We start from the raw sequence: 12,509 nt of genomic DNA, 5'->3' as shown, positions 1-12,509 counted from the left end.
TTTACGATTTCAATAAACGATGAGTCATAAAAATCACGATCAGTGAAAATCTGATTGTGCAGCTTCACTCTGACCTGCTGTGTCTGAGTCTCTGAGTCTGTGAGTCTCTGAGTCTGTGAGTCTGTGACCTGTGAGTCTGTGAGTCTGTGAGTCTGTGACCTGTGTCTGACTGTGACCTGTGTCTGAGTCTGTGAGTCTCTGAGTCTGTGAGTCTGTGAGTCTGTGAGTCTCTGTGACCTGTCTGAGTCTGTGACCTGTGTCTGAGTCTGTGACCTGTGTCTGAGTCTGTGAGTCTCTGAGTCTGAGAGTCTGAGAGTCTGTGAGTCTGTGTCTGAGTCTTTGAGTCTGAGTCTGTGAGTCTGTGAGTCTCTGAGTCTGTGACCTGTGTCTGAGTCTGTGAGTCTGTGAGTCTCTGAGAGTCTGTGAGTCTGAGTCTGTGACCTGTGTCTCTGAGTCTGTGAGTCTGTGAGTCTGTGAGTCTGAGTCTGTGACCTGTGTCTGTGAGTCTGTGACCTGTGTCTGTGAGTCTCTGAGTCTGTGAGTCTATGAGTCTCTGAGTCTGTGACCTGTGTCTGTGAGTCTGAGTCTGTGAGTCTGTGAGTCTCTGAGTCTGTGAGTCTCTGTGAGTCTGTGTCTGAGTCTCTGAGTCTCTGAGTCTGTGACCTGTGTCTGTGAGTCTGTGAGTCTCTGAGTCTGTGACCTGTGTCTGTGACCTGAGTCTGTGAGTCTGTGAGTCTGTGACCCTGTGTCTGAGTGTGTCTGAGTCTCTGAGTCTCTGAGTCTGAGTCTGTGACCTGTGTCTGAGTCTGTGAGTCTGTGACCTGTGTCTGAGTCTCTGAGTCTGTGAAGTCTCTGAGTCTGTGAGTCTCTGAGTCTGTGTCTGTGTCTGAGTCTCTGAGTCTGTGAGTTGAGTCTGTGAGTGTCTGAGTCTCTGAGTCTGAGTCTGTGAGTCTGTGAGTCTCTGAGTCTGTGACCTGTGTCTGTGAGTCTGTGAGTCTGAGTCTGTGTGTGAGTCTGTGACCTGTGTCTGAGTCTGAGTCTGTGACCTGTGTCTGTGAGTGTGAGTCTGTGAGACCTGTGTCTGTGAGTCTGTGAGTCTGTGACCTGTGTCTAAGTCTAAGTCTGAGTCTGTGAGTCTGTGAGTCTGTGAGTCTGTGACCTCAGCTGCTCTTACCCGTGAACTTCTGAGGCATGGAGCTCTTCCGCTTGGCCACGTTGCTGGCGAGCCGGTCGAGCAGCAGTGCACGTTCAGTGCCCATCTGAGTCCTGGGTGCGTGGCTGTCCTCTGTGTGAGAGAGTGAGAGGGTGAGGAGGTGAGGAGGTGAGGAGGTGAGGAGGTGAGAAATAAATGAAGTGCACTGAGCAGCAACCAGTGTCCATCTGTGAGGCTTTGTGGTTGTGATTGCAAAACAGCCGTCAGTGCTCGAGGCGGAGGCACGCGGGGGAGGAAGGAGATATTAATTTGAGATCAGAGGCTGCATTTGACTTCACTTCCTGGTGCTTTTTGACTTCTCGAGTGCAGGAGGAGGAGAGACCACAGGATGAGGATGTACTTCCTCATCAGGCATGAGCTTAAACAACCACAGAAGCAGAGTCTGTGTCCTGCCAGAACGGAGCGGTTAGACGCAGAAGGCGGGTACGTTAGTGTCAGGCTGAACCATTTGCCCTACATCAAGTATCTGTCTTCCCTCCGCTGCTGCAGACGCGGTCCTCGCAGACGCGGTCCTCGCAGACACGGTCCTCGCAGACACAGTCCTCACAGACGTGGTCCTCAGACACAGTCCTCACAGACGTGGTCCTCAGACACGGTCCTCGCAGACACAGTCCTCGCAGCGCCGCTGCAGAATTAAGCTCATTCATTTAACGAGGCTATAAAAACAGGATCTGCTGCAGACGCTGTGAAGTGGTCGGATTATGTTGTAACGTTTGTGTGTGTGTTCTCTGTCATTTACGGTCGTCACTCTTGTTTAAAATTACAACTGCGACGATTTGTCGCTCTTGTTCATTATAAATGATAAGTTAAATATTAATGATAAGTTCATTGTAAATGATAAGTTAAATATAAATGATAAGTTAAATATAAATGATAAGTTAAATATAAATGATAAGTTCATTATAAATCACTAAATCACTAAAAATGAAAAAGGCCTCCAGAAGATTCTAGAACTAACAGTTACAGACAAACAACTAAACAAAATAGTAGGAGTGGCTTATGTAAACCAGGAAGTGAGCGTGCATATACAGTTCAAATCTTCACTTTGTCTCACTTCCTGGTTGCCGGGTTACTTTTGGCATGAATAAGTTTTGTTGAACGTTAGTTTGAAACCTTTCATTTCAGAAGCTTTTTCCTGCCGCTGAAAACAAACCGAGTCATGTGACATCTGAAGCTCCGCCGTCAATCAACCTCATCTAACACCTACTCCAGAAATGCACAGATGTACTTTTTATTTTTACATTAAATCTTAAAAGTGGGTCACACGGCGGCCGAGTGGTGAGCACTGCTGCCTCACAGCAAGGAGGTCACCAGGTCGAACACCAGGTCGAAGCCCGAGTTAGCATGTTCTCTCTGTGTTTCCTCCCACCGTCCAAAAACATGCACAGGGTAAATGGACACTTTTAACCAGAGGTCTTAAACTCACGGCCCGCGGGCCTCATGTGGCCCGCCAACCTAAATGTTTGCTTGTGATATTTGTACATTCATTTGAATCAGAAATGATATTATTTTGAAAGTGTGTAAAATGTAAATCATAACGGAATATCGTGATATAACTTTAATACTGAACGGTTGTTTTTTATACAAACATGAACGTGACTGACAGCTCCTTTTGAGTCTGAGAGCCTGAGAGTGTGAATGGATGTTTGTACACACACACACACACACACACACACACACGGAGGATAAAGATGTTGTTTAGTGCGAGTGACGCTCACCTTTGTTCTGGATGTACACATGGCACCGTTCTCTGTGCTCTTCGAGGGAGCTCCGCTGCTTGTAGCTGCGGCTGCAGTGTGTGCACTTGAAGGGCTTCTCCACTGCAACAGCAGTTTCAGTTAATCACACACATCGACATTAAAAACATCAACATGTACAGTGAGTATTATTTCCTTAAGTTCGTGGTTTCATAAAAAAAAACAGAAGAAAAAAGCCGTGATGAGGTGCATATTAGTTTGTATTAGTTTGTAGTGAACTGAAAGTGAATGAGTAAGTTTCCAGTGGCGAGTGAGTAAGATGTCATACGTAACGTGTGTCACCGTATGAGAGTGCACGGCCGGTGTTACTGGAAAAACTGCGCTCACGATGCTCAGATTCACACGCAGCGAGAAATTCAACCAACATGAAGACAGGTGCAGAGAGCTACAGTGCACGTCAGTGTGAGTGGTACCAGAATGGGTGCGCAGGTGCCCGCTCAGAGCGTCACGGCGACGGCAGGCGTAGCTGCACATGGGGCATTTGAAAGGCTTCTCCCCAGAGTGTAGTTTGATGTGGCGAAGCAGGTTTCCCTTCTGGGTGAAGGAGGCCCCGCACTGAGAGCAGTGGAACGGCCTCTCGCCTGAAGGAAGACAACAACACACACACACACACACACGCAGCATTAACATCATCACAAACAAATGAATTTAAAATAACGTCAATTGTCACACATTCATACCACTTCTTAAATGTTCAGTGTGTAACTTAAAGAAGTTGAAGGATCAGAAATGGAATATAACAGGATTTCACAAACAAACAATCTATATATACAGTACATATGAATATTATTATATTATATTATATTATATACATGTATATATATATATAATATAACATATTTCACAAACAAACAACAACATTTTGCATTAAGAAGCAACTCATTGACGGCTTTAATATCTGTAACACCTAATATCATTTTGAATTATATATATATATATATATCTATAAATAGATATGTATATATAGTGTCTACAGTAGGACGGCTCATTCTTTATTTTTGGACTGCATTGACTGTAATACATAAACACCTGTAAACAAAGTGTATAAGAAGCAGCTGCAGTCTACAATGTTAGAAGTTTATATTTAGTTTAATATTTGAAGTATGTCCACGAGAGGTAAAGGAAATAGCAATGAGTTGTCTCATGCTCTAAAGCTGATCATTTCCAGCAGTAATTTGAGGCAACTTTGAACAGAAATACTGTCATGGCTGAAATATATGAGGAATTATACAACGCTAGACGTTTTTAGTTGTGCGACTGACTGTGAATTGCAAAAAAACACAAAAAACCTGCATCATTCACCACCGCTGAAAAGGGAACAAGACAACATCGACATCAATTGCCAGAAACCTAAAAAAACCAAGTTCTCACGACTGAAACCACACAAATAACAAGCACATTGCGCTGTTGACTTCCCATTTCCAAAACACAGCCTGTCGGCTTTCATCGTCTGTAATTCTGCTCCACTCTTCAGCAAAGAGTCCGTTGTGTTTCACCTCAACATTCACTATCCACTATCAATGTGATTCTGTTTGTCTATTTCTATCTTCATCCATACACTAAAATATAAGGTACTGTTTCGTGGTAATACCTGTAGGAGACAAAAACCTGGTCCTAATGTCTCTTTTAATTTCCTTTCACTCCCCCCTTTCTTTTACCTCTCTATTTAAATGTGTTTGTTGTGTTTTATTATTTATGCCTTTATATCTTTAATGCTGCTGTTGTTGCTCTTGTTGAAATGTGCTATATAAAGAACCTTTTAGGGTAATAAGGTTAGATGGTCATGTTTCATGTGAGGGACAACGCTTTGTTTAGGCCGTGTAAATGAATGGAAGTCAAACATACTGTATCTGCAGCTAACTGTATATTGCAACCAACATCACAATGTGTCTAGAGCTGAAACAATTCATCGATGAATCGATTATGAATCGATGACTAAATTAATCGACAACTACTTTGATAATCGATGAATCGGTTCAAAGTTTCTCAAATGTGAGTATTTTCTTTGTTTCTTTGCACTGGAGAACAAAGAAATCATTAAAAGTGAATCGTTTTGGTTTGTGGACAAAACATCATCATTTCCAGGTTTGATTAATCGATGAATCGAGAAAATAACGGTTGGTTGCAGCTCTTTTTCTTCAGTCACACTGTAGCTTAAAGGAAATGCACTGGCATGCATAAATAATCCAGTTCTTCTGAGAAGAGCATAAATCCGGTCTGTAAACACTTGCTTGATAATTTCATGACCCGGTGCTGTGGCACTGGTGAGGACATGTGCGTCATGAATGACATTCAGACCCAATCAAACGCTCCATCTGACCTCGTTAATGTGAGCACTATCTTCAAACGTTATCAGCAGCGTAATCATTGCACAAGTGTTGTGTTTGAGGTCGCGTGTGTTCCTGCGCTCACCCGTGTGGCTGCGTTTGTGCACGAGCAGTACGTTGATGCTGACGCATGACAGGCCACAGATGTCACAGCTGAGTTTGCCTGGAGCCTGAATGCGGGGCCCCGCGGCTTCAGACGCGTACGTCCCCTCTGCTGCCTCTGCTGCCTCTGCTGCAGTGTGGGCGTCTGGCGGCGCCACACTGTCGTACCGAGAGTAGTCCACTAGAGACAGGTCCTGTGGCTCATTCAGGGTATCTCCCTCTTCGTCCCCTTCCCCGTCCCTGTCCTCATCGTCGTCCTCATCGAACCCTTCCTCCATCCCGTCCTCGCTGACTCCCTCTGCTTCTTCTTTTTCTTTTTCAGCCTTGAGATACGGCTCGGTATCTTCCATTTCCTCTGCCTCAGTCTTTATCACACCTAGGCAGAGAGGAAGCAAAGAGAAAGCAGAGGCATTTGATGAAAGAAATACTGATCCCGACTGTAGTGAAACATCAGTTCAAAGATGGGGGCGTAGTGATGCAGTGCAGACTGTTAGGCAGGTTTCACTGGCAGAAACTCAATGGTTTGCTTTTCACAGCCTTAGAATCAGCCTGTTGTATGCACTTTGGGCAAAGGCCCTTGCTTCACAAACGCCGCCATTTTGTGCCCCCATGTTTACAGACAATTTAAATACCTGTTCAACCTTGAACATTTGAAACCCATGCCAGTTTCTGGGGAGTGCAGCACTTCCCTGAACTCACACATCAAACGCTGTTCGCCTTTGATGTGTCAAACTCATTTGTGTAGGGTGCAAATGGCCAAAATGGACGCCACAGTTCAAAATGGCCGACTTCCTGTTGAGTTGAGGCCATGGTTAGGGTCGACTTTTATTGTTTGTCTTGGTCGATAACATCTTCCCACCAAGTTTTGGGAAATTTCGCCCTAAATACAGCCTTGAAGTGCATCGCAGCACCTGAAGTAGCTAACAAGTGGTCCAGCAGGGGGCGCTCTGATTGCAGCCTGACCGTAGATCCACATCAGAAATAGAAGACGATATAATCTTCTATAAGCATCAAGACAAGTGGCACGAGGCACCTGTTAGCTTAGCTGTTAGCTTTACGCCGCAGTGAGGCAGCAGAGACGGCATCACAGACAACAACAACAATCACGTTTGTTTGTTTGTTTGTTTGTTTGTTTGTTTGTGTGTGTGTGTGTCCGGCTCGAGGAGATGTGAATAACTTTGTCATGTAGTAATATTTACATAAAAAAGACGGACATCCTTTTTGGTAAACGAAGGCCACCGTAGTTCCCTGACACTCGGAGGAGTAACGCTGCAGTCAAACATTAAATCTTATTATCCGACTACACGCTCTCATGAGTCGTTCAAATGAGTCATTTGAAATGAAAAACTGTTGAGAACCGTTGATATGAATGAGTGTCAACTGATTATCTGTTGACATGACACTGAATACCTGAGAGTCAACACTGACAATAAAGTTTAAGCCTCTTTAGTCAAATCTGGATTTGACTCACTTCCAAATAAGGGGCTAAATGAGTTCATTCACTCCACACTGTCACTTCTACATTTATATTAATAGTCGACAGTTTGATATTAGCACTAGTTCATCTCTGTAGGTGGCTTCATTTGGGCCAGTGTCACAGATAGATTCAGAAGATGTGCGCTTCAGATAAGGGGAAGGCATTTCCTCTGAAAAGTAAAACCAGGCCAGGAGAGAGAAGCAGCAGGCGCCTCAGGCACACGCAGATTCTCCATCTGCTTTAAAAAGAAGATTTCAGATTGAGAGTTGATGGCGTTTGTTACAAAAACACAGCCTTTATCTGCATCGGCAGCTTTTCTCAACAGTTTAATGACTGAACAAATGAGTCAGAACCAAGTGTCAGTCAAACGCTGCACAGCACATTTCTCAGCAGCTCATGTGCTGACATGCAACAGTCCTGAGGCCTGGTGTGCAGGACCTCTCACCTCGCCACTCGCGTTAGCGTCAACCAACGCCGTCGTATACGCAGCTCCATCCAGAAACCACACTGTGGTCACGGCGGTGACTGGTGATGAGCTGAAGAGCAGCGTCTTGTATTGTGGAACGCGCTCAGAGGTGCTATGGAAACTTTGCACTGAGCTCAGAGAAGCCTGATATAGAGTCCAGGGTCTCAGAGCAGTGAACCGCAGGCTGTGCAGCACACGCACAACGCGGCTTTAGGAAGTGAACCCAGCGGGGGCTCAGTGGTAGCAGTCAGAAAATAAATAGGAAAGCTGTCCTGTCACACCATGTTTCTGAAACCATTTCCACTCACAAGATGTCTCGCGTTAAACAAGGTGGTCACAGTTGAGCTGTGTGTGAAATGTCACTGCTCGATGTGGAGGAAATGCTCAACATGTACAAATGCTCTATGAGTTTTATCACAGAGAACGTGATGACACTGCAGTGAGGAGCAAAAACACACATGTATATGTATATATATATATACATATATATATATATATATATGTATATATGTACATATACATGTGTGTGTGTATATATATGTATACACATATGTATATGTGTATATATACACACATACGTCTATATGTATATATATACACATATACATATATGTGTATACATATACATATAGACATATGTATATGTATACACATATACATATGTGTATACATATATATACACACACACATATGTATATGTACATATATATATATATATATATGTATATGTGTATATATACACACATATGTCTATATGTATATATATACACATATATGTGTATATATGTATATATACACATATACATGTGTGTATATATATTTATATATATATATACACACACATGTATATGTGTATATATACATATATGTATACACATATACATATATGTATATATACACATATACATATATGTGTATATACACATATACATATATGTACATACAACAAACCAATGGGACTCAAAGTGCTTCACAGGGTAAAACCCAGCAGAAGAAGCACAGCCAGTCATCAGCCATCCCAACAACAACAACAACAACAACAACAACAACAACAACAACATTGAACAGAAAACAGAGACGAGTGATCGTGGACGACAGGTCGCTGTGAGGGAAAACACTGAAGACATGTCCACCAGTACTTCAGTCTCCTTTCAAATAAAGGGTTTAGAGCCACGGTTCTCAACCTGTGGTGCGTGTACCACCGGTGGTACGTGAGCTTCCTGTGGTGGTACTTGGAAGAAAATCAGAAATCCTGTTCTACTGCAGTGGAGCTGAGGAATCAAATATCAACATTTACTTAATTATAATCATTAGTCTCTTTATCTCTCGCTCCATCTGAAGCTAATGTCACTGTACCAGTGTGTGAAGTATGTATGTGAGGAAGAGGAGGACCATGAGAGAGCAAATGATCTTATTGTGAATAAATGTGCCTTCACTGTATTTAACGTTGGTGATGATGTTAGTGAGAGATCAGCTTGGTATAAAAGGTTTGAGAACCCCTGGTTCAAATGATCCCAGCATGAAATAAGAAAGTAACGACTGGTGCTAACGTTCATGCAAATGTCAGAAGACAAGCACTGGAAATGGCACAGCTCAACATTCACCAGTCACTTTATTAGGTACACCAGTTAACATCAACTCGATGCATTCAGACATGTAGACATGGTCAAGACGACCTGCTGAATTTCAAAGAATGGAAATGTGATTGAAGGGACTTTAAAGGTGACATGGTTTTCAGAGACTGCCGCTCTGCTGTTCATTTCCACCCACAAAAGTCTCTAGTGTTTACAGAGAATTGTTCAAAAAAGAGAAAATATCGAGAATGAGCAGCCTTTTGGAGATGAGGGGAAAAGCAACAGTAACTCAAACAATCACCTGATGAAGATCATCTCTGAATGCACAATATTTTGAATCTGGAATCAGATGAGCTACAGCTACGCTTCCATCACACTGGGTGCCACTCCTGCCCAGTGTACCTAATAAAGTGGCCAGTAAGTATATGTGAAACCTTCCACATAAATAGAACCACGCTGAAAATGATTATTTGACATGACAGGCCTGTAACGAGTTTTAATCAATGACAACTATTCTGGTGATTGATTCATTGTTTTGAGTGTTTTTTTTAATAATTAAATCAGAATTTTTTTAGTTTCTTAAATGTCACAATGAATCATTTTGGTTTGTGTTAAAGAAAATAATCAAATTTAAAGTTTTGGAAACATTTATCTACATTTTCTGGATCAAACATCTGATGAAAATAATGAACAGATTAACTTTGATCTTTTCCTAATGAAACATGCAATTGAAGAATATGTGTGTGTGTGTGTGTGTGTGTGTGAAGTCCTGCATGGAATAACCCTACCTGCAGTTAAGTGCAGTGCGTTCTCTTCTTCTTCCTCCTGTGTCTTCATATCTGCAGCATCACTGCAAACGTCTGGAAATGCGACACACAGAATATTTAATCAAATGAAATCAATGAAACTTAGTTTTCCACTTTTCGTGCACATACAATGTAACACAAAGTGCTTGACATGAAAACACAGAAACACATTAATACAAATAAAAATGAGATCAGAGGTGATGCTTGGTGATGATGATTTCCTTTTTTGTTTCTAACGTCTCCACTGTGCTGCAATTATTCTGATTATTCTGATAAACTTAGTATTGGTCATGTTATTGGTCATTTCTTCTTTATATGAACAGAATATCTGTTCCACAGTTGTAGAATTATGTCTTTGAAACTGTGGAAAATACCCAGGTGGTAAATGCATGGGGCTGATATCGGTATCGGTACATATTCGAGGTCATGATATCGGTATCAGTATTGGTCACAACACTCCCTGTTAAATACAGTATTTTCAACACTAACTATATATAAAGTAAATATTAAATATTATTAAAACACGTCATCAAAAAGTCAAACAAAAAATGTCGTTTCAGTGAGTTTTTGAAAGAATTTGTAATAATAATCCTTTGAATCATAGATGAAAAACTCAGCTTTACACGCTGCAGTTGCGTGTGCTCGGGCAGAACGGCCTGGAATCAGACACTCACCCGTGCCATCTTCCTCTGGGTGTTTGTTGTCCGCGTCCATCATGAAAGCAGCTCTGTGGAGAGAAGTTATCTTTTAAATTTGTAAAATGTCACACGGCGTGTTTACAGAGGATTTCCTGTACACATTCATGATGTGGAAACTCTGCTCCACACATGGAGACTGATAGAACTCGTCTAACGTCTCTATTCAAACGCTGACTTACTGTGAAGAAACACTCACTTTTCCTGCTGCTCGGACGCCGTTTCTAAAAAAGACACATTGGTAAAAGCGCACGGTTGATCGACCGTGCGTCTACATTTAGCCTGATGAGAAAGACCTGCTGTTCACTGCAAGCCCTGTATTTCCTGTCAGGTCTGTAGATGGGGGCTGAATATAAAAGAGCTAAAGACAATTCAAAGAAAATAGACATTTAACGCCGGTTTAAAAGCCTTGAACCACTTCAAACTTACAGTAAGTGTAGAGTTACTAACTTTCCTCATGTTATTCGACTTTTTTGGTTTTCATTTGAGGAATGATGAAGTCTTACCTGCTCTTTTTGTTTGCTCAGCACCTGCAGGAGAAACGCGCTCTGACAGCAGGAGATCCCACACCACACGCCGCCACGGGACTTTCTCTGAATATGGAATATGCGACGTCACGGCGGTGAATTTTGGAGCGATCCCTTAAAGAAACAGGAACCTGCTGTGAAGGTGGAGCAAAGACGAGTGTTCTGAATCAATCCTGACTCTGTTCATACACATTTATGATCAAACCTTTTAAAAATGTTTTTATTTCACGATTTTCATTATTTATGTTTTTAAGTGAAACTGTGTTTGTGATGGTTTAACATCATTTCAGGCTGTTCTCATGGTTCCTGACTGGTTTCCATTTAAGGAGCTATTACGCCATCTTGTGGCCCAACTATAACGCTCCTCTCATACTGAGGCAAGACAACAACTGTTTGTATTTGGTCGTGTTAACACGAGCTCCGGTTACTCTTCATCCTGCACGTGCACAGGTTTTAATTTGAAAAACAATTTGTAATGTGTTTTGTTTATTTTACTGTAAACTGTATTTACATTTAAAGTTATAGGTTAATAAGGTTTAGAACTTATTGCACTTTGTCATAAAATGACAACGGCCAGTAAATTCAGCTTTTACAGAATGGGTATAAATCTGCATCCTTTGCTCGGACTTTTGACGCCGCTGTATTTTAACGTAGGTGATGATGGTGTCACTAACGTAAATGACATTGAGGAGCGCGCATGAGTCTCACGTTCTCACTGATGCCATCGAAGCCAGTCGATAAAAACTCACAGTCACAGTTTTCATAAACTGCTGATCACTCACAACAATCTCTATTAGTAATTAGAAAAGAAAAAAGAGAAAACATCCTCGTTGATGCCAGGGGAGATTGAGATGTTGAAACAAACAGTAAGTCTAATAATCACAACCACTGTTCTGTATGAAAACAGTGATGGTTTGACATTTTTCCACTCTGAGACTCATTTTCCATGTGGATAAAATGCTGATAGGATAAAGAACGTGTGTGTGTACGAGCCCTGAGGCCGCAGAGGACTTTGAAAACAGATTCTGCTGTGGATCATTTTCACAATTTCTCTCTCTCTCTCTCATAAACCTTGTCAGAAAACATTCAAAGGAAAATAACATTGATATTATTGTTGTGTATGTGTCTCTGATGACTCTAAACACACTTTTACAGTAGATAATCCAGAGTTATCGACTGTATGTGCATGAACATGCTGTAACCATGGTATACCCAGTGCAGCTCCTCGTTTTTAGCACTAAATGTTGCAGTTACAATAATTTACATGTAGATTCTTTAAGGGACTCAATTTAGAAGCAGGGTTCCCGCTCAACCTCGACCTTATTTGTGTTGAAAGCTTCAAAATGCAAATGTTCTGACTGTCTGTCTGTTTGGGCTTCTGTAAAGCAAGGCCCCTCCAAAGTAATAAAAGGTTTATTCTAGGACTACAAAAGCCTAATACGGTTCATGTTTATATAATTTATGAGAAGAGAAAAGTCCTAAATGTTACACGAGGACCTTTAACTCGCTGAATTTGCACAAAGGTTTCCTCACATGGTGACTCTGTGTGTTTTTCCTTGTCATCT

General features: G+C 41.9%; 1 protein-coding gene across 3 annotated transcripts in view; it reads right to left on the bottom strand.

Moving 5' to 3' along the window:
* Positions 1-10,985, bottom strand: part of LOC122770738 (zinc finger protein Aiolos-like) — a 19,792-nt gene extending 8,807 nt beyond the window's left edge. The window contains exons 1-7 of one of the 3 annotated variants that reach the window (XM_044027812.1): positions 10,924-10,985; positions 10,397-10,449; positions 9,705-9,776; positions 5,383-5,775; positions 3,384-3,551; positions 2,932-3,033; positions 1,175-1,285 (exon numbers count right to left, since the gene is read on the bottom strand). In XM_044027812.1, coding sequence (XP_043883747.1) covers positions 1,175-1,285; positions 2,932-3,033; positions 3,384-3,551; positions 5,383-5,775; positions 9,705-9,776; positions 10,397-10,439 — 889 coding nt within the window. In that variant the 5' untranslated portion in view covers positions 10,440-10,449; positions 10,924-10,985. Of the gene's footprint in view, positions 1-1,174; positions 1,286-2,931; positions 3,034-3,383; positions 3,552-5,382; positions 5,776-9,704; positions 9,777-10,396; positions 10,450-10,599; positions 10,678-10,923 lie in introns of those variants that run through there. The other 2 variants (XM_044027814.1, XM_044027813.1) reach the window with 2 other exon arrangements.
* Positions 10,986-12,509: the final 1,524 nt, after the last annotated feature.

This window comes from Solea senegalensis, linkage group LG6 (assembly GCF_019176455.1).
Source record: "Solea senegalensis isolate Sse05_10M linkage group LG6, IFAPA_SoseM_1, whole genome shotgun sequence".
Classification (NCBI taxonomy): domain Eukaryota; kingdom Metazoa; phylum Chordata; class Actinopteri; order Pleuronectiformes; family Soleidae; genus Solea; species Solea senegalensis.
Note: the sequence above shows the minus strand (reverse complement) of the source record. Positions and strands in the feature narration are given on the sequence as shown.